We start from the raw sequence: 20,953 nt of genomic DNA, 5'->3' as shown, positions 1-20,953 counted from the left end.
ATTAACCTAAGCTGTGTCTAATTTATAAGGAGGCCCCTTTTTGAATATTAAACTAGTTTGACCCACAGTATTAAGACCTATAGAAAAAACATTTAGGCTTTGTGTAATCTAAAATGTCCTAGTTTGAAAAACAAACTGAAATGTTTAATGATGAAAAGCAACGATATGTCTTTAATGTACTTCTAAGAAACTGCCTTTTTCGTAACTTTCAATTTACACTTTCAATAGAATTGTTTTTACTATCAAACTGACCCCATGAGCTTTAGCAACCTTATTAAAATAAAGCATGCTGAAACTAGTCTTCAACTACACTTAAAATCAGTAAATTGTGACCAAAACCAAAATTTGTTTTTTCATACCTGCAGATTAAGAGTGAATTTCATATCAACTGCAACAATTGTAGGTTTTATATAATTTAAAATAATTTATTATAAAATTTTAAAGCTGTATTAAGTCATTAATTGCATTTAACAGAGGTTGTGGTCAATTAACATACCATGGGCTGCTCTTCTTTGATCGGCTAGAGTTGCTATATCCTGTAACTGTTTTCTTTGTTCTTCATTTAGACCGTGAGTCAGAGCCTGATACCACACAGGATTACGATTTTGTATAGCTATCAAAAATAAATAGAGAAAAAAGGGTGACAATAAGCAAGGCCTGGTAGTTCTATTCTGTTCCCTCTATTCTACCTCCAGTACTGAAATTCTGATCTAGTTTATATTTTCTCAGTAATAATTTAAGGTATTTTAAGTTACCTGTGAAACAAAATACACGGGGTGAGGAGGGGAGTGTCTGGTTTGGCCTCAAAAATCTAATCATTATCATAATTATCTCAGTAAATAAGGATTTAGGACCTAAACTAGTTCTTATATAATAAGTAACAAGCTGGAGAAACTTTAGAAATAAAATTAACTGAATCCCTTAAAAAGATTCAGAGTTAAAGCAGCTTGAAAATGAACAAGACTACTCTGGATAGAATTCTCAAATCCCTAAATTAAAAAACAAAAATTAGATGCGAGGGGTGAATGGTACAAAACAAATGCCTTACTTTTTTTTTTTAACCTATTCAAAAACCTTTCTTAAATATATGTACGACTGTCTTTCCATAGGTAAAGGCAGCTCTACAGTACTTCAGTTAAAATTAAAATGCTTACACATTTTTATACTATAGATTAAATAATGGTCAAGCTCAATCTGTGGTGAAGGGATAAATTTTCCCAGCCTGTTACAAGACCAGGTGTTAAAATCTCATGTTTCATGAGAACATGCAATGGATACATTGATAGATAATGGTAGCAAGTCTGACCATATATTTCTCTATTTCAATTAAGTAACTGTATAAAAAGGGTGTGTGTGGTGAAGGACAGAGAGAAAATGTTCTCTATAAAGACTTTCCACAGAAGAATACTTTTTTACAGAGTAATTCCAAGAATGAAATGATTTTCTACTTCATGATTTTCTACTTCTACTTTATTGCATTTACTGTGCATGAGCCCTCTATTATAAACTATCCCTTAGGGATGAACATGTGTTTAAGTCCACAAGATACAAAGTCATGGACAAAAGCCAGTCAGTAGTTCTTGGCACCTCAATCAATTCTTGTGGCCTGCCATGTAGCTCAGAAAACATTCCTTGCATTTCTGCAACTGTGCATCAAAGTTGCTTTGTCATGGGCTTGGAAAACTAATGCTTTGGTCATCAGAGAATTTATTCTACATTAAAGTTCATATGCACAGGAATGACAATGACAAATAGCACAATAGTTAACTCTGGAGGGAAAGGATCTTCAAATACAGCACCAATTTTAATTTCTTAAGCTGGGTGATACAACACAGATACTACATTTTGTTGAAATCCAAGTAAATAATGGTAAAACAAACTGCCACCTAGTATTTAATAGCCACACACTGTGACACAGGAAAAAAGGAAAGGTATTCCAAGATCATTAATGTTGTAAGTTCTCAAGTTCTCAGACAGGTAAGGATGGGTTTGGCCTGGGGTTGGGGGTGGAGATACACAAATGCATAAACACAAGAAACAGATATAGGAGTAGATATTCCTTGGGAAAGCTAGGAGGCAGGAAATCAGAAGTGGGAGAGAAACTGTCATTGTATAAACTTTTTGAACTATACAATTTTTCCTATAATGTGCATATTTCAAAATTATAATCTAAATTAAAGTAAAATAGGTTAAGGAAAATACCACGAATCTTTACGGTAACATAAGAAATAACTTTGGTTACTTTGCCTAACAATCCTAAATCACATTCTAGCTTGGATTTGATATACCCAAAAATCCCTCCTTTTAAGAGGCAGACATGTTAAAACAAGAACAGATTAGTTCAGGAAAGTGAATCATATGGAACCATAGGAATTACATATAACAAGTTAACTTACTCTGAAATATAGCTTTAAATATCTGATACTCATCAACAGGGTTATCTTCATCATCAATGATTGTGGAGTAGCCTTCCAGGGCAGTTTCTTCAGCATCATCTTCTTCCCAATCTTCATCATCTCCATCTTCACCCGCTTGCTTAGCCAGAATCTCCAAATATTCTTGTCCATCTTCATCAATATCATCTTCATCACTCCCCAGCTCCTCTGCCAAGTCATAAAAAGTTGCTCTTATTAACAATGAAATATTCTGTTACTCAACAGACAGTGGTAACTATTGATAAATTATAAATCACAACTGAATAAATTCAAGGAAAAGTTCCAGGAAATGGTGTTTAAATACAAAGGCATCAATAAATAGAAAAACAAATTCTCACAGAAATCTAAGAAAACTAGCCACAACTCTGAGGACTACATAGTAATAAAAGAATCAGCACTTAGTGTGCTCTGAGCCTTACAGTATATACCAAACCAAACACCAAAAGTAAAGTAACACAGCTTCTGTTATATCCACAGAGCAACTTTTCTGAGATCCTTTTTTTTAAGGCTGGCTTAGACAGTAAATGAAAAAAGACAAAAGGTGGCAGTTATCTTATTTCTGAACAACTACAATAACTTCTCTTAACCAATCAATATCCTGTATCAATTTACACTCTTGTAGCCTACAGTGCCTTACAGGTGAAATGTATTAGCCAACACCTAAACTTAATTTTATAGTGGAGGTACAACTAGGTTTTAGCACTAAGAGATGATAGATGTTTGCCAACACTAAAAACCTGCCACCACTAAAACCCATGAATGCCTACAACTGCTTTATGTGGTGGGGACACAGCTGAAAGTTCCTGAACGAACTAGAAAGCATTTGGCTCTGATGCTACAATTCTTTAGAAGGGCTAAAAAAAACAAGCCCAGTGATATTTCTAACCAGCTAATAAGCTTGGCTTCCTCTACTGCAAATCCCTTACCTGTTTCATCATCATCTTCAGCTTCATCGTCATCTTCACTGTCATTCTCGTGTTCTGCGTGGCAGGCATATGCTCTTTTTAATCCATTAAATAAAAGAATAAAAGCTGGCAAAATCTGTCCAGAAACCTGATTTAAAACTTGTGGTATTTGTTCCATATCAATAAGAGCACAAAGGCCCAGAACACACATCTTTCTGTCGTGAAGCCTAAAATATAATAAAAGAAAGATGTTTTCCTTTCCCTTTAAAAAAAAAAATGCAGAGTCTGTACAAAGTTAAATATAGAAAGATTCAATATATGTCACTTACCCCAAGAAACAATCAACATCATTAAGCCACTGTGTAATAAAATGATTTGTAACTGGTTCAACATTATTAGGGAAGCGAAGATTTTCTAAGGTGTTGAGAAGTAGGTGTGGATTATAATACAAAGCTGCAATGGCAACTTGCAGGCACATTGTTCGAAGTTCACTTGTCTTCACCTCTCTTGTCAGTCTCTCTAAAGCTGCTTCCACGAACAAGGGAATACACTGTCAAGAAAGACAGCAAAATATTCCAAAATTGTAAGTAACAGCAGCCTAACTATTCTACCCATATTAACTTTCTTGTTGCCTCAACTAACCCCTTTTCCATTAAGTGATCCAATAATTTTTTACTGTTGAGGCATTTCTGTGGGAATTTAATTTTAGGGAAAGACCAGTCTTCACTGAAATATTAGAGACTCACCACAATAGCAGCCATGGATTCAAAATATTCCTGACTAACCTTACTGTGGTAATCATTTTGTAATATAAACATGTATCAACTCATCACATTGTATGCCTTAATTAAACTTACACTATGTTGGATTAAAAAATTCCCATTGAAACTGACCATGGAAATTTAATGACTAAATCTTACTATAAAGTGATAATGTAGCAAACAATACTCTCACGATATACTATTAAAAAAGTCTTAAGTCAAAACTTATCTTGCATAATTAGTAGCCATAAAACTTGCCAGTCATGTATCAACACATATTAAATATTTGATTTATTAAACATTAAATTTTAAACCAACGATTGAAAAATGTTTTCTCTGCCATTAAAAATAAATAAATAAACCTAATTACCCCCCTCAAAACGGTATCTAGGTGTCATCATAAACATAGAAAAGACATATAACAAATGCCTGAAAAGAAAATGTGGAAGTAAAGAGTCTCTCTCTGAAGTCTCAGACATGAATCATTAATATCCTCATTCACCTGGTCAATGCCACGCCCTTTGCACTGCAGAATGATGACCTCCAACAATTTTGCTGCATGACACTCTGCATCTTCTCCTGCAACTCCTGTGAGAACCTGATCAACACAAAATATAAATTGCAAGGAGGCATCATAAAACCTTTAAATCAGTTCACAGCTGCTAGAATATTTAAGATATTCTAATTAATATGAATAATTGCAATATTCATTGTACAGACTATCATCTAAAGCACCTATAAGGATTTGGAGTTGTTCATCTATTTGTCATACTTCTCTACATAATTGAAACACCTCCCCTGTAATGCCATTCTGGACTACAGCATGTTGACAACCACTATATATAAAAAATACTGACAATGGAGGGTAAGAGGAGCAGAAAGAAGAGGCAGTCTGTTGATGGCAAAGGTGTTCCTAGTGAAAAATAAAAGCATGGACTACATATGCTCATTAGCAATAGAGGAATCTAAGTGTTAAGGATACGTGTTCTGGAATAGGAAAGGTGATATAGGTATCTATTTCCAAAGTATTAGAAACAATATAATTTGGTCTTATATAACTAAAAAATGACCTACCTTTTTACACATACTGTATATCATTTCAAGATACTTGGTATCAGACAGAAGTGTGTCTGTATCAACTGTTACATAATTGTGAAGTAGAGGCATCATATCTGTATTAATAAAAAGCATCAGTTAAATATCTTTACTAATGTAAGTGCTTTGTTTCCGAAAAATTTCAGTGAAAGCAAATCTAAATGTTTTGTCCCTAACATTCACCTTTATTCATTTATAATTAAATGTAAAAATGAACCTATTATTAAAATACACTCCTGTATATCTAGTAGTTAAATATAAGATTATACAAAGAAAAACTGACAAAGGGCAGGAGGGTAAGGATATGTGCTAAAGAAAAACTCTCAAGTGATAAACAAATCAAAATGTATAACGGAAATCAATGCTATGGGCGTCCTTGAGTATTCATTGCTACTGATAACCTACCCAGTGAAGCACTTAGAATATTCAAAAGTGTATGTTAAAGTGACATACTAAGAGTGAATACAAAGGAGGGGGCAAAGGGAGAGCTTCAGTATTTCTATGACTTGACTTACCTGTAAAGTAATCAAAGCCATCTTGCTGAAAAACCTCAAATACCAGAGGTAGTAGCTGCCACATCTGCGGTGACACTTGTTGACATGTCAAACTATGTGCTAAAGAGAAAATCTCCTCATAGAATTCTAAAAGAGAACATTGAGTCGTTAGGACAATGCTTGCTGATATGAAACAACAGTATATTCTTAGCACAATCGGAGATATATACCTAAGACATGTTGTTGTAAAACAGTTCCAATGACCTGTAAGCAGATTCCCTCAAGCTGCTGGGTTATCTAAAAGAAAAGAAAAAAACCATATGGAATTGCAGCAGGCTGAATGAGTTATTAAATAATATATAATAATGCATTTAAATGTAAAGTCAATACTGTTAAGAAATCATTAAGCCTTTGTTTTGAAATGACCCATATTATTAAGTAGTGTGTGACTCAATCTGGGAATGAAATTTAATGAATATCATTACAATGAGATATATAAGCAGGACAACCATTTCGAATACATATACTCAACGTATTTTCAACTCTTCAAATATAGTAAACAATTGATTTGTTAACCATAAGGTAGCTATAAGGTTCCTCATGGCTTCTACCTGTCTACAATTATAATCTAGAACAAAAATAGTTAACTAAAAATCTCATGTTGCAAAAGGCAATTTGTAGGTAATCCGAAAATATATGATTTATGGATTTAAAGGACAGTGCTTACTTCTAAGGGAAGGAATTAAGAAAACGAGATTAGGAAGTGGTGCCCCAAGGGTTTCAATCATGTCTACTTGAAACTTTCTCTTACTGAAGTCTAAAGACATACCATAAAATGTTAAAATCTAATAAATTTAGGTGGTGGGTAAGGGATATTGATTATAGTTTTCTATGTTCTTATGTTTTCCTGTATGTTTTAAATAGTTCCATTTTTAAAATTCATGATTACAATTCTCTTACCTTTCCAAAAGATAACAGTAAAAGAAGAAAACTAGGAAGATGATGGTGAATGTGAATGTACTTAATACCACTGAACTGCACACTTAGAAATGGTTAAGGTGGTATATGTTATGCGTATCGGACCCCAATTTTTAAAAATATTTTTTATTAAGAAGGAAAACTAGAAAGAGTATGTTTTCTTAGGAATCACCACACTTTTGGATCTGAAAAAGGCAATCCAAAGGAGTCAAAATCCTGAACCTTGAGGTAAAGATATGGTAATTCAAATACCTCCTTCCTATTTCCTCTAATTAACTAAATTTTTTAAACTTTTCTTGTAGGGGAGGTAACAAGGTTTATTTATTTATTATTTTTAATGGAGGTACTGGGGATTGAACCCAGGACCTCATGCATGCTAAGCACGCACTCTACCACTGAGCTATCACCTCCCCCCATTCCTTCTAAGGAACCTAAATTATTTATAAGGCACCAATCGTATCCCTTAACAAAAAGGTACTAGTTACAAGATTTCAAAATCAAGGTATGTGAGATGACCAGAGAATTATATTAAGTCAGAGCCCTCCAAAAAGCATAGAACAGTTAGTGAAGAATGGCTTAAAATTCCCTAAAACCTTTACAACATTGGATAATTTTCTTACTTCTTTATGATCTTCAACCACACTAAGAAGTGTGTCGATGGTATTCAGGATTCCCATAGCAGTAACTGCTTTGTCATCACTTCCTTCTTCATCTGGCCCAGTCTGGATTACTTGATTAAATGTCATTGCCTAGATTCAAGAGAAGATAATTAAGGTTTGCCATTAAAGCAGTACAAACATATTTTTGTCTAAAACTTTTAATTTTTAAAGTGTTCTCACTGGAACAGCACAACTGATCAACATTTTCAGATCAATTATTACTTAAGAGCCTTGGCTCTATAATCTATGGTACTGCTCTACCACTTACTAGGTGACCTTAAACAGATTACTTGACCTCTTTTTCCTGACATCTTAGAGATACTGTGAGGATTAAATGAGGCAAGGCATAAAAAGTGCTTAATATTATTAGCCACCAAGGTTTTTGTTCCCAAAGAACTCAATCACTTTGAAAAATTCTGAGCAAAGTTATTAGTTATAAGGAGTCATAATAATCAGCTTACTATAAATGCAATATACTCATTTAATGAACACTACTGTTTATTCAAATGTCCTTACCCATTTCAAAATCAACTTTTAAAAATATCCACAGCAAATACCAGGAGTTAGATTCTTGAAACCTCAACGTTTAACAAGAATATAAACTGCATCAAATAAATCACTGTATAAGGAATATGAATGGAGAATTGTTGGGCATATGTCCATACTTTCTATTATCCTTAAATAATTTACATTGTTAATTCTCAGAAGTTTAGGGCTATGTACAATCAACAAAGGCCAACTATAAAATAACCTTTTACACAAATTTCATTTAAAAAATCTATTTATAATTATTATCTGTACTTCATCTTTAAGTTGGTCCACAGCATCCCAGACCACACAGATAAGGTAGTCATGATGCAACGTGAATACAAGTTAACAACTATGCATCGTAGAGGCATACAGCTCAGGTGTGAATCTCAGCCCCACACCTGTAGCTTGAGCAAGTAACTTAGCCTTTTTATACCTCACATTTTCTCTCAGTATAGAAGTACTCCTCACATAGGATTATGGGAGAATTAAATGAGTTCATACATACACATATATATGTATCTCAAGGGCTTAGAATACTGCCTGACAGTATTTCACTGTAAGCTCTGTGAAAATAACTTGCTATAAGCAAAATAATGCATTAATGACTGCTTCAAGTAACATACCAAATGTTGTGTCATTTCTACTGCAATAGGAGTAACTTCTTCACTGTACTCGCAGATCATTTTCTGAATTACATTGGTAAGATCATCATTTTCTGTTTCTCTTATAATATGAAGAAGAGCCTGCATGACAGGTCTAATGAATGGTGTGATGTATTCTTTAGCTATAAGAGAAAAAGAAAAAAACTTTTGGCTAAAACAGCTAAAACTCCTTAAAACCTGATAATGTATACAAAAGAGCAAACAAGAAATAGTTTCAAATAAAAAGTGTCAAGTTTCTACAATTATGCCTTGTACAATTATGTGTAAGCACACTGCACTACTTTTGAGATATAAATCCTTTACCTTTCTCTTGATTGCTGATCAGCACTTGAAGTGCAATGGCGGCTTCCACTTTAACAGGCATTTCCCTATCATCAATCAGACATCTTCGTGTCAGCTCTAGGGCTGTTCGCAGGTTCTGGTCACTTTTGAACTTCACTTCACAAAAATAGTGAAGGACCCAGCAAGCCTTTTTTTAAAAAAATGCAGTGAGTTACTATAGGTATCTTACTAAATCTCCCCACGCAACAATATATCTATTCCCAAAGTAATGTGTGTGAGAATTTGGAGGCTGGCCAGTGGTAGATAATGTCCAAAGACATAACACTAGACCAGTACTATGATCCCAACTTACTCTTTGGCTGCATCACGTTTGTGTGGATAGCAAGATCTGAATGCAAAACACAGACAGACACTACTATCAGACACAGACGAAAACTATGCACACCTTATGAGCAGCCATTTAAAGACACACAAAACAGAAAACTAGAATGAAAGATGGCTTTAAAGTGAACATTAAAAAGTTTCCACATAAAAGTCCACATAAACAGTCATGGATTACAAGACATAAATACATAAATCAACATAGCTTTAACACATACCCTTGCTCTCATGTAGCCTAGTTCACTGCTGAAGAGAGGAAATACATGATTCTGCAACATGTATTCCATCTGATCTTTGTAGATCTTTTTCTGTAAAAACAGTAATAAAAAAAGTCCAAATATAATCATCTCAAATACCCAATAGATACACAGTTTTTAAAAATGACAGCTGATGTCAAAACATACATTTATTCTGGAATTTTGAACCCCAAGACCCATATTTGATTTTCTCATTCTCAAACATTAAAAACAACTGAATACATTTTTTTACTCTTTTAATTGTTTGTTGGAAAGCAGTTACGCCAAATCTTAACATCCAGGGTGTTTAAGTAATGCAAGAATGGTTAATTTTATTTCTCATCTTACAAAACATTTTTTTCTTATAAAACTTTCCTCTCCGGAAAGATTCTAAAAGAATACAACATAGATTGAGAAATATCCTGCTTTCAAGGTAATGATCTGAGTATCTAAAGATACTCTCATAAATCTTAAAGCAGGGTATTTTCTAAATGGTAATAAGCTTTTAGGAAGAGTTCCTTGATTTGCATATTAAATCAACTTTAAAAACTGATAAACACTTTAAAAAATGAAGATGACTAATGAGACATGACAGCCAATGCAATGTGGGATTCTGGACTGGATCAGGGACCAAAAAAAGAATATTAGTGGGAAATCTTATAAAATGTGAAAGGAGTTTTTAGATTAGGTCAACAGTATCATATCAATATTAATTTACTGGTTTTGAGAATTGTGGCATGCCTATCTAAGATGTTAACGTTAGGGGAAGCTAGGTGAAAAGTAATGGGAACTATCTTGCTAATTTTCTATAAGTCTAAAATTATTTAAAAATAGAAAGCTAAAACAAAAACCTGAATGTGCCGAGAACTCACTCAAGATTCCCAGCCTTCTACACAACAAATAACCACGATCTTTAATTTATTCTTTATAAACTAAGAGAAGAATGGGTAGACAGGTATTTCAAACCTGTGCTGGTCAAGGATCAACTATTTATGAAAAATTTCTAGTATTTAGAATCTATAAAGAACTCTTTAACAACTCAACAATAAAAAAGACAAATAACCCAATTAAGAAATAGACAAAAAATTTGAACAGACATTTCTCCAAAGATATACAATGACCAATAAGCACATAAAAAGATTCTCAGTATCACTGGCCATCAGGGAAATGTAAATCAAAACCACAATGAGATACTATGTGACGCCAAATGGGATGGCTGTAATTTAAAAAGATAGTAAGTGTTGCTGAGGACACAGAAACTGGCACCCTTGCAAACTACTGGTGAAAATACGAAACAGTACAGCCACTTTGGAAAACAGTCAAACAGTTTCTCAAAATATGATCAGCAATTTGATTCCTAGGTACGTATTACCCAAGAGAAATGAAAACCTATGTCCACACAAAAATGTGTACACAAATGTTCACAGCTCCATTGTTCATAATAGTCAAAAAGTAGAAACAAATGTCCACCTACTGATGAACGTATAAAATGGGGCAGAGCAATGCAATGGAATGTTATTTGGCAATAAAAAGGAATGAAGTATTGACACATGCCACAACATGCATGAACTTTGAAAAAATTATGCTAAATCAGAGAAGCCACTCATAAAGGACCATGTTTTATCATTCCATTTATATTAAGTACCCAGAATAGGCAAATCCACAGAGGAGACAAAAAGTAGATTAGAGATAACCTAGGGCTGGGAGATTTGTGAGAAGGTGGGGAGTGACTGCCAAAAGGGTTTCTTTTGGGGATGACGAAAACACTTTGGAATTAGAGATGATGGTCACACAATTCTGTGAATTTAAGAAAAACCACTGAATTGTACGCTTTTAATCAGAAAATCGTATGGTATATGAACTGTACCTCATTTCTGTTGTATCTCAATTGATGTTGTTATTAAAATAAACTAATTGCACACACACACGAAGAAATACCTTCAAAAGTATTTCAGCTAAAGAGCCAATCATATGCAGGGCTCCATCTTTTTTTCGAGGATCGGCATTTGGTTCTGTAAGAATCTGGTAGCAAAATCCCATAGTCTTTTGCAGTACCTAGATAAAAAGAGAAAAACAATTCTTTATCGGATATCTTAACAATCCTTATCTGAACAAATTTTAAATATTAAGGCAAAAGTTATCCACACATTAAATAACTTACCTCTTTTCTCTTACTACAGGCTGTAAACAAAAGTGTCTGGGCAGCAGTGGTAGGAGAGATGAAATCCTCAAACACATCTAGAGAATAAATTTAAAATTAATACAGATGGGAGGAGGGTATAGCTTGAGTGGTAGAGTGCATGCTTAGCATACATGAGGTCCCAGGTTCAACCCCTAGTTACCTCCTCCAAAGATAAATAAATGAATAAACCTAAGTACCTCTCCCATAAAAAATATACAGAAAACCGTAACTTCAATTTCTTCAACAAACTTCACACAAGTTAAGTATGAAAATGAAGCCAGATCCCCATATAATTCTGCCAAAGCCTAATTCCTTGTCTTCCTTGTACAAATTAAATCTCAATCTATCAATTTCTCACAATTATTATTTTCTTTCATACAAAACCCTCCTACTGTGAGAATTTTCACAATGGGGTCACAAAAGTACCAACTTCTAACAGTATGTAAGATTTTGGTAGGGGGGAAGGACTAATACTCAACATTAGCCAAATTACAATTCTTTAGTTCCATGCAGAGATTCCAAGTGACTCCAGCTTCCAGTATGCATCTTCTCAATTTCCACACCCATGACCAAGGGATTCAAAAGTATAGTTTAGACACTTAGTGTTAGGGGTAACCTTGAATTTCTAACAGTTTTGGTATGTGCCAGAAGCACATTCAATATTTATAACTTAGTAACACTAGTTGTGTTTGCTAAAAATGAAGATTATCATTATCAAATGCCATAACTAATGAATAGCTCCCCAAAAGTCTAAACAATGGATAAATTACATTAAAACCAAAAGATTTTCAATACCATAGATGAGGACTTAATATTCAAGGTTTACTATCACAACCTTAACTACCTATATACTTGTTTCTAAAAGAGTGAAAATTCTTTACCAAACTTCATGCGTATATATTCATAAGGGTCTTCTTGCCAAAGTTCCTCATCAGCATCTGTGTAGCACATCAATGGGAAAATAACATCTTGGATAATGCCCTGCAATTTAAAAATTAAGAAAGTAACAACCTTAAGTGAGTCTTCAAATTTAAACCTTCAAATTTCTGTTAAAAGTGCTAAAACAAAAGTAATTCATTATGCAGTTTTATGTGTTATAGAGTTAAATGTGTTTTAAAACTTAATATCAAACTTTAGTAAAGCATTTAATGCATTTTCAGATCAACTATCAGCATAAACACATTCTTACCCTCTGCAACACATAATTATAAAATAACATGTGCACATAGGTAGCAATTAAATATTCAAAAAAATATAATATGAAATTTTAGCCCATCAAATCCTACCGTTCCAAATAAAGCAAATAAACTACTCATAGAAATTATACGTAAGTCTATTATCCCTGAAATTAATCTGGTGAAATACTTACTCCAAATTACATGACTAAAATGTTAACTAATCATGATCCAACAGTAAGAACTTAAAGGCAAGTTTAAACGTAAGAGTTTCAGATTAAAAGATAATCTGTTCACAAAATACCTTTTCTAATGTTTGTCAAGGTGTTGCATCATTTTTCTATTATACTCAAAACAATTATCGAAACTAGACTGAGTAACACAATTCAACAAAAAATGAATTCTTTCCAACCTTCTTGCTAATTAATGTTATTTCTATTACATTTTCTAGAAAAACAGTTCAGATAGAAAATTATTTATTACTTGTATATGAGGCTTCAGATTCTTCCAGGTGAGAGCATGAGAAACTCCTTGATTAATATAGTTTAAGGTTTGTTGTAAAACTCGAGGAGCCATATATTGCTTCTCCTTGTACTGATATAACACCTTCAATAAAACCTTTGAAGAAAAATTTCTGATCAAAAACCAAAGTTCAAATAGTAAGTTTAACCACTTACAAGCCAGCAAAAATATCTAACAATTACCCAGGTTATCGCCATAAAATTAACAACCATGTCCTTTCAAGAAATTATGTATCAGAGAACCGTATTTATTCCCAAGGTATTTAAACAAACAAACTGAAGTAATATTGTGTGTCAAAGGACTAGCTTCTGATTAAGTATAAAAAGAAAAGAAAACCATATGCTACTTATTGAACATTCCACAACATGCTGAGACAGCACTTTATTGTTAAAATCAACTTCTAGGAAAATTTTACCCAAACCATTAACCTAGTTATTTAAATGTCTGCTAACAGGTCTAATTTCCCTTGGTATTTCAGAATAGCAACCGTCAAAATGTAGTCTCAGAGTGTCTGACAGGTCAAAACTATTTTCATAATAATGCTAATGTTATTATGGGTTGAATCAGTGGCACCTCTGTTAAAAATACATAACATACATACATACATACATAACATACATACCTAATTACCATCCCCCCAAAATTAAAAACCACTTATTCTGTTAATATATAATAGGTTTATTATTATTTTAAAATAAATTAATACCATTAAATTTTGCTTCAATTTTTAATATGGTAAATATCACTAATTATAACCCACAAATGGAAACTTGTCAGGATTCTCAATAATTTAAGAGCATAAGGAGGTCCTGAGACCAAAAGCACTTGAGAATTACTGAAGGGTTCAAAATGTTAAAGACTGTTACATACAGTCTTTTGATGCCCAAAAAACTAGAAGTAAGTAAGATAAATTAACCAGTTATGCCATGTTTCTACTTGGAAAAATTATCTTAATCTTACCTGTTGGACACCAACAGCAAACGCCTTCAGAAATACTTCAGCAAATTCATTATACTCCTTGGAAACATTGCCAGGGCTTCCATATCTAAAAGAACATTAACATACCCATTATGTCTTTATAATGCTTTATATTAGCACTTATGAAACCAAATGCTTGAAAAAATAAACTTAAATCATCCTACACTGAAAAGAATTTACCTTTCAAAAAGCCTTGCTAAGATATGTAAAGCCCACTTCTTACATTTCCACCATGGTAATTCAGGTCTATCATCTTCTTCAACTTGAAGTGTTGCCTTTAAAGAGACATTTATTTAATGATAGTAAGAGATGATATAATCTAAAAGAACAGCATGAGGTGAGACAGATTCACAAAAACATTAAAGCTCCTCCAATGTTGGCCTTTCATAATAAAAGGCTAGACTTGGTAAAGTACAAACCCTTATTTAAATATAAAAGGCACTTTCACTGCTTCACTACTTAGTTGCAAAGGACAAGACCACAAAAAGACTAATGTAAGAACATTCATAGCAGCCTTATTTGTAATACTAAAATCCTGAAACCACCCAAATGTCTATTAACTTGTAAATAAACTGTAGTACATCCATACAATGGAATACTACTTGGCAATAAAAAGGAATAAACTATCATAACACAACATGAATATACCATAAAGTATATTAAACAAAAGATGGCAGATACAAACAATTATAAAAATTACCTTTATATTACGTTCTAGAAAAGGTAAAATTAATCCATGGTGCTAGGAATCAGAATGGTGCTGATGGTAGGAATGACTAGACCCAGTCATGAGCAAACATTCTAGGTGATCATTACATGAATGCCTATGACTGTCATAATTCACTGAAATGTTGACTTATATATGCATCCTTATTATTATAAATTATAAGAAAAAAGTATAAAATATAACTTTAAGTTAAATATGTACAGAAAATAACCAACCAAATTAGTTTCCTATGCAATGGGAGATGTCCTATTTCTTCTGTATTTTCTTTAAAATAAAAGTTTGAGCAATAAACTACAAAACAGTAAGTTGGTCTCACTTATCCACTAATAAAGTTATGTTGGATAAATTACATAACCTTCCCATGTCTCTGTTTAAAATAAATTCAGGGGGATTTTTTTTGAAGATTAAATAAGTAAGGTATGTAAAAGAACTTAAAACACACTAGGTATTCAGGACTTGTAAATTCCCTACCTCTCTAGAAAACTAGGTTATATTGAAAAATTGTAGTTATTTTACAAATTGTCATTAATGTGGAAAAAATAGAGACAATTCTGCATATACTAAAGACCACTGAATTGTACACTTTGAAATGGTGAATGTTATAGTATGTGAGTTATATCTCTTTAAAGTTGTTATTTAAAAAGCAAATAACATAACTAACTACAAAGTTTAACCAACCTGTAAATCAAATTCTTCCCCTTTTCATGTGTACCTACCTTAGTAGGCTAAAATCTAGCTATGGGCTCTTTGTTTCTTTAATTTTTTTTATCAAATCTTTGTTTCTTTTTGAGATATAATTGATATATAACATTGCATTAGTTTAGGGTGTACTACATGATATAATGTCTGTATATACTGTGAAATGATTACCACAGTAAGTTTCAGGAGATGATCAAAAGGTACAAATTTCCAGTTAGATAAATAAGTTCTGAGAATGTAATGTACAACATGGTGACTATAGTTAACAATACTGTATTATTTATCTGAAGGTTGCTAAGTGAGTAGAGATCTTAAAAGTTCTCATCACAAGAAAAAAAATTCTGTGTCAGGTGATACATGTTATGAACTAAACTAAAAACTGAAGAAAAGAGAATTACGATGGAATAAACAAAGATACAAGCACTTAAATAACATAAGAAATAACCCTTTACAATTTTTCACTTAGTATATGCATATATGTAAACACATGAAATGTTTTCTCTTTAAAAAATCTGCATCACAAATTATAAGTTCATAAAGAATGTAATAGCAAACAAATGTCAGTTAAAATTCTCAAAAGGTAACTCAATATTTATGTTTAGTGATACAAGAGAACACACAGAGACTTACATTAGGTACATCCCTGTTCACAACAGTCTTTAAAATTTCTATCCATTCTGTCAGGTTCTGTTGGTTTATCAGCTCCAGTGGTAGTGTATACTAAATTAAAATCAAGCGTCAATTATTTTTAGACCCTTACAAAAGAAAATCCAACTTTCTTTTACTCTTCACAAAATCTACAAAAAGTACTTCATTCAACTCACATTTCCTGTTTCTAGTACATAAGCAAATTTCTCATCTGGCTGATATGGTTCGTTATCTACAATGTAAACTATGGCAAAGGCAGTAGGCATCCTTGTCTTATTCCCAAATTACTGGAAATATATCTTATTTTTACCATTAGGTATGGTATTTAATGTGGATTTCTAGGGAACATCTTTTATCAAGTTAAGGAAATTTCTATTCTAGTATTCTTAGAGTTTTTCTTAAAAGCAGGCTCATAAAATTAATATACTACTTAGGATTTTAGGACCTCTATTTTTACAAATGAGACAGGACTATATTTGACTTCAGGATATGCTAGCCTCAAAAAATTAAGTGGGTCCTAGGCCGTAGAACAATTAATAAAAAACTTTTTATAATCTAAAAGTTGTGAATTCTACCAGGGGGAAAAAGGCAAACAGTATAGATACTGTCTATCCAAATCACTTTTAAATAATTAAATAAGAAAGAGCCATTAGGGAGATATTAGATTATCTTTAAAGATCTAGCAAAGACATGAAAAATCCAACCAAACAGTGGAGTGAGTCAGTTATAATAATCTTAGTGGAGGTAAAGTCACAGGTCTATTTTAAATGAGATTTTAAAAAATAAGTAATGATATGAAATGAACCAAAGTCCTCGTAGAAGAAGAGATGAATATTTTTATGCCTTATAAGGCACAAAAAGAACCAGAATTTTAATCTTAGTCAAAAACTCTGTTTCATAAGTAATTACAGTCCACTGCAAATATAGATACAACAATTTCCTTAGTGGGATCTTTTATCCCAGGAAGATTTAAAACAATGTACAAAGATAATAAAGCCCATTACTGTGTACCAGTCAAGTCACAGTATTAGTTATTTTTGTGTTAAGCTTAGGAATAGGTTTTGTAATAATTGGGACAATCTCTGTATATTTGGCATATCAGAGCAAATGTACGATGTAAACTCTAATTGAGTAACTGATTTTCAGACTCGTGAACTCTTAAGGTTGAAAGATAAAAATTTTTTACTAATTTTGTAAACAGCGTTGGATAGTTTAAGAGAATTTAAGATTAACCATTTATTTATAATTTAAGGTTTATTAGAGTTGTTTCTGTATTTGGGAAAGTGTGCTTGGTTAGACTTTTAATGTATTTATAATTTTGGCAATTTATATCTAATTAGCAAATCATCCACTTAATTTAGTTCTTCAAATGAAATTATTCAGATGCTAAAATTCTTCATCATTGTTCAAGGTGGCAAATGATAGGCTGACTTTTTATGTAAAAACTACTTTATAAAATTACCTGAACAAGGGCATAGAAGATCTTGAAAATCTGTTTCTGGATGAGGACAGACTGATCAGATTGATCAGAAAGAAGCTGAATAAATCGGTCCTTCAGAACTGGCAGGAAATGCTGCATTGCTGCTACCAATGGACTCCGTTCCTCTGGTTTCTTATACCTTTGGGTAGGAATACAAACTAATTCTGTGAGAATTTACTCACAATTTTACTTACATATTTATGACATATAAACTTAAACTCTTTGTCTGTTCATACAAATATAAGCAAATACTTCTTAAGCAACTTTATACTCCTAGAAAGAAAAAGAAAAACCTATGGAATCAAACCACAAGCAAAAGCAACTTGAGAAAAACCTCAAATAATAACAATATCTTAAGCTTACTGAGCATTTATTATGAGGTAAATACTCTTTAAGGTCCCGTTAGTATCCTCACCTCTGTAGCAGAGGAAACTGAGGCACAGAGAAGTTAAGTATCTTTCCCAGTGTATACGTCTAGGTATGAACCTCAGCGGCTTCAGGATCTGCCCTGTTAACGACTTCACTATGCTCTGACTATGAATAGTGATACAACTGAGAAACTACAATAATACGGCTTTTAAACATTAGCAGCTTATCAATATGAAACAGATTATATATTATCATCCTTAAATAAATTACATATCAAGAGCATTAAGGCAGAAGTGGCATCTATAAAGCAGATATTCTACTTCGAAAAGCAGTATAAATCAGAGTTTTTTTGTAACCTTTTTGGCAACAAAACCTGATCTCAACAGGCTATTTATGATCTCTATTTATCCCATTTTGGAGTGAATATTCACATATTTTATAGCAGATATAATAATGTGTTTGACCTCTGGGTACTGGTACGGTACATTTCAATATGAGTGTTACACAACATGTATTATGTGAACCTTCTGATTACCTTTTCAGAAAAACCCTGAATTCTGAATCACATTTTGCTCCAAGGATATGGGTAAAGAATTGCTGACTAACTGAGACACTCCCCCATATAGATTCCAGAGCATTTTAACAGTAATGTTAAAAGGTCTATTGTTTGTTTGTTTGTTTTTAATTTTAAAATAATTGGTTTTCCCTACCAGCCTCCAGTTTTATCTACTGGTAGCCTTTCTGAAGGGAGAAAATGTCAAAAATTGAATATCTGAGAACACTTTTAAAAGGTTAAAGTAGACACTCTTAAAAGGGTTGATTCTTTTTTCTTACTGGCTGAAATGAGAACCAAAGTAAACTTCTAAGAATAGAAAACACCAAGAGAAATGTTCACACTAATAATGATTAAGATTATTAAACAATTAACTGACAGATTGTTTTAAATATTATTTTAGTGTACTGAGAAATTACACCTAGCATACATTTTGAAAGGTTATCTGTACATTTTTTTCAGTCAATAAAACAAAAACAATTTACAAAAGGAAGCCATTTGTACTTCCAACCTGATTAGACAAAGTATATTAATTATTGACAACACTTCCTTTTAACAATAAAGTGAGAACTATATGATACTATGCACCTCTCTCTGTTATCCAACCCAGGTGATTACCCACATTAAGAGGGTTTGAATGCCCATTCCAAGTTGGAGATTCTTCACTCCTACCTCCTTCTCTACACTGAGTAGTGGACTGGAAGTTGAGTGGTTACTAGTTGCTAATCCAGACTAATGGGTATGAAAGTAATTTATGGAAGGAAACAAATACTATTCCATAAGACCTGCAAGTTTCTGAAAGCATGAAAATGTGACACTTTAAAAGCGTAGTACTACAAGACAGTTTGTCAATCTGGTGAACCATGCTCATAGGAAATTCTCAAATACTAGCCCATCGCTTTTCTATTTAAAAAAAAGTCAATGCTTCATCAGTATCTGAAAGATCATATATATGCAAATACCCCATCGTGGCATTCAAAATTCTCTTTTTAACACGATCCCAATTAACCAATCCAAAATGATCCCAATCTCTCAACAAAAGTTATCCATGCCATTTAGTGGTCTCCTCACTACCCACTACAAAGTGTATCATTTCTACCTCTGTACCTTTCTTACTTTGTTCATATTGCTCTGTGTGGTGTGACATGCCTTCCTCTTCAAATGTTCCTTCTATGCTCCTTCAACTGACAAGCATTTCCTGAGGATCTATGCTCCTGAAGGCCATCACAACTTTCAATTTCTCCATGAATTTTCTTAGAAATGCTTCAGTCCACACAGATCCCTTGTGAAAACCTTGTGCTCCACAATCAAACACTGGCTGAAAATGAACTGGAATTCCAATACTGTAGCAGCCTCCTATGTCTCCCATTTAAAAAAATGCCTGTCACACTCTCTCCTGCTAAGATTATAGGATAGGAGAGACTTGAACCTCCTCGATGACAATGACAGCTTATTACCATTATTCTCTCTCATTTTGGTCACTCACTTACCAGAACTACAACAACTGGCACTCTGACAGAGGTTGGAGCAACAGCTGGAACATTCCTTAGCAGGAAGATGGGTAGCTGGTGGGAACACAAGAAAACACCAGTACCAGTGCTGTAAATGGTATATTTCTCTCCTGCTCAGAACAAAAGCAGCAGTTCATCAGCCACTTTGAGTTAGGACCCAAAAAGGGTGTTGGAGGCTAACTACAAGTCCCAGAACTAGAGGGCTCACAATGGCATCTGTGTAGCTGTTAGGACTGGAAATAAAGTCACCATCATGGTGTAAATGTTCCTTCCTCATAATTTTCTATCAAAACTTTCAAGTGCCTACCAATTTCACCACGTTCACCATACACTTAAGAGAAAATCTCTGCAACATCTGGCTTACTACTTTTAGTACTATACCTCAACTTTCAAGGTTCGATTTTTTTTTTTTCTGGTCCCTAAACCCAGGTCTAAAATGATCCCTAAATCTTTCTTACCAATACTAATTACTTACGTGAACTATAATTTACTCAAATATGCAAACACAGAAGCAGGTGACTATGAATCCTTCAAACGCAATGATTAAAACTGATCATTGAAATCCCCACATATTCTTCTTAAAGAATTCTAAGTATGTTCTTGAAACTTATCAAGAACCCAAAGTAAGATAAAAATCACAGAAAGTCAGAAATAATAAAGAACTCTAATGTTCAATGTATTCTGGGGGAA

The 20,953-nt window shown here is 33.1% G+C and overlaps 1 protein-coding gene and 1 non-coding gene across 2 annotated transcripts in view; both read right to left on the bottom strand.

Moving 5' to 3' along the window:
* IPO7 (importin 7) overlaps positions 1-20,953 on the bottom strand; it is a 40,513-nt gene that overhangs the window by 3,318 nt on the left and 16,242 nt on the right. Inside the window, exons 5-24 of the mRNA XM_006203513.4 lie at positions 17,813-17,969; positions 16,333-16,422; positions 14,457-14,551; positions 14,259-14,343; positions 13,260-13,394; positions 12,483-12,582; positions 11,581-11,657; positions 11,358-11,474; positions 9,402-9,491; positions 8,824-8,989; positions 8,482-8,642; positions 7,289-7,417; positions 5,921-5,987; positions 5,712-5,837; positions 5,176-5,273; positions 4,604-4,699; positions 3,670-3,890; positions 3,362-3,567; positions 2,397-2,603; positions 497-613 (exon numbers count right to left, since the gene is read on the bottom strand). Coding sequence (XP_006203575.1) covers positions 497-613; positions 2,397-2,603; positions 3,362-3,567; positions 3,670-3,890; positions 4,604-4,699; positions 5,176-5,273; positions 5,712-5,837; positions 5,921-5,987; positions 7,289-7,417; positions 8,482-8,642; positions 8,824-8,989; positions 9,402-9,491; positions 11,358-11,474; positions 11,581-11,657; positions 12,483-12,582; positions 13,260-13,394; positions 14,259-14,343; positions 14,457-14,551; positions 16,333-16,422; positions 17,813-17,969 — 2,540 coding nt within the window. The remainder of the gene's footprint in view (positions 1-496; positions 614-2,396; positions 2,604-3,361; positions 3,568-3,669; positions 3,891-4,603; positions 4,700-5,175; positions 5,274-5,711; positions 5,838-5,920; positions 5,988-7,288; positions 7,418-8,481; positions 8,643-8,823; positions 8,990-9,401; positions 9,492-11,357; positions 11,475-11,580; positions 11,658-12,482; positions 12,583-13,259; positions 13,395-14,258; positions 14,344-14,456; positions 14,552-16,332; positions 16,423-17,812; positions 17,970-20,953) is intronic.
* On the bottom strand, positions 9,071-9,255 carry LOC116282124 (small nucleolar RNA SNORA23). Its single transcript, XR_004191597.1, has one exon. It is a non-coding gene; the product is annotated as a small nucleolar RNA SNORA23 (small nucleolar RNA).

Source organism: Vicugna pacos, chromosome 10, assembly GCF_048564905.1.
Source record: "Vicugna pacos chromosome 10, VicPac4, whole genome shotgun sequence".
In the NCBI taxonomy this organism is placed as follows: domain Eukaryota; kingdom Metazoa; phylum Chordata; class Mammalia; order Artiodactyla; family Camelidae; genus Vicugna; species Vicugna pacos.
The sequence above is the reverse complement of the archived record's forward strand: the minus strand, read 5'-3'. Positions and strand labels throughout refer to the sequence as shown.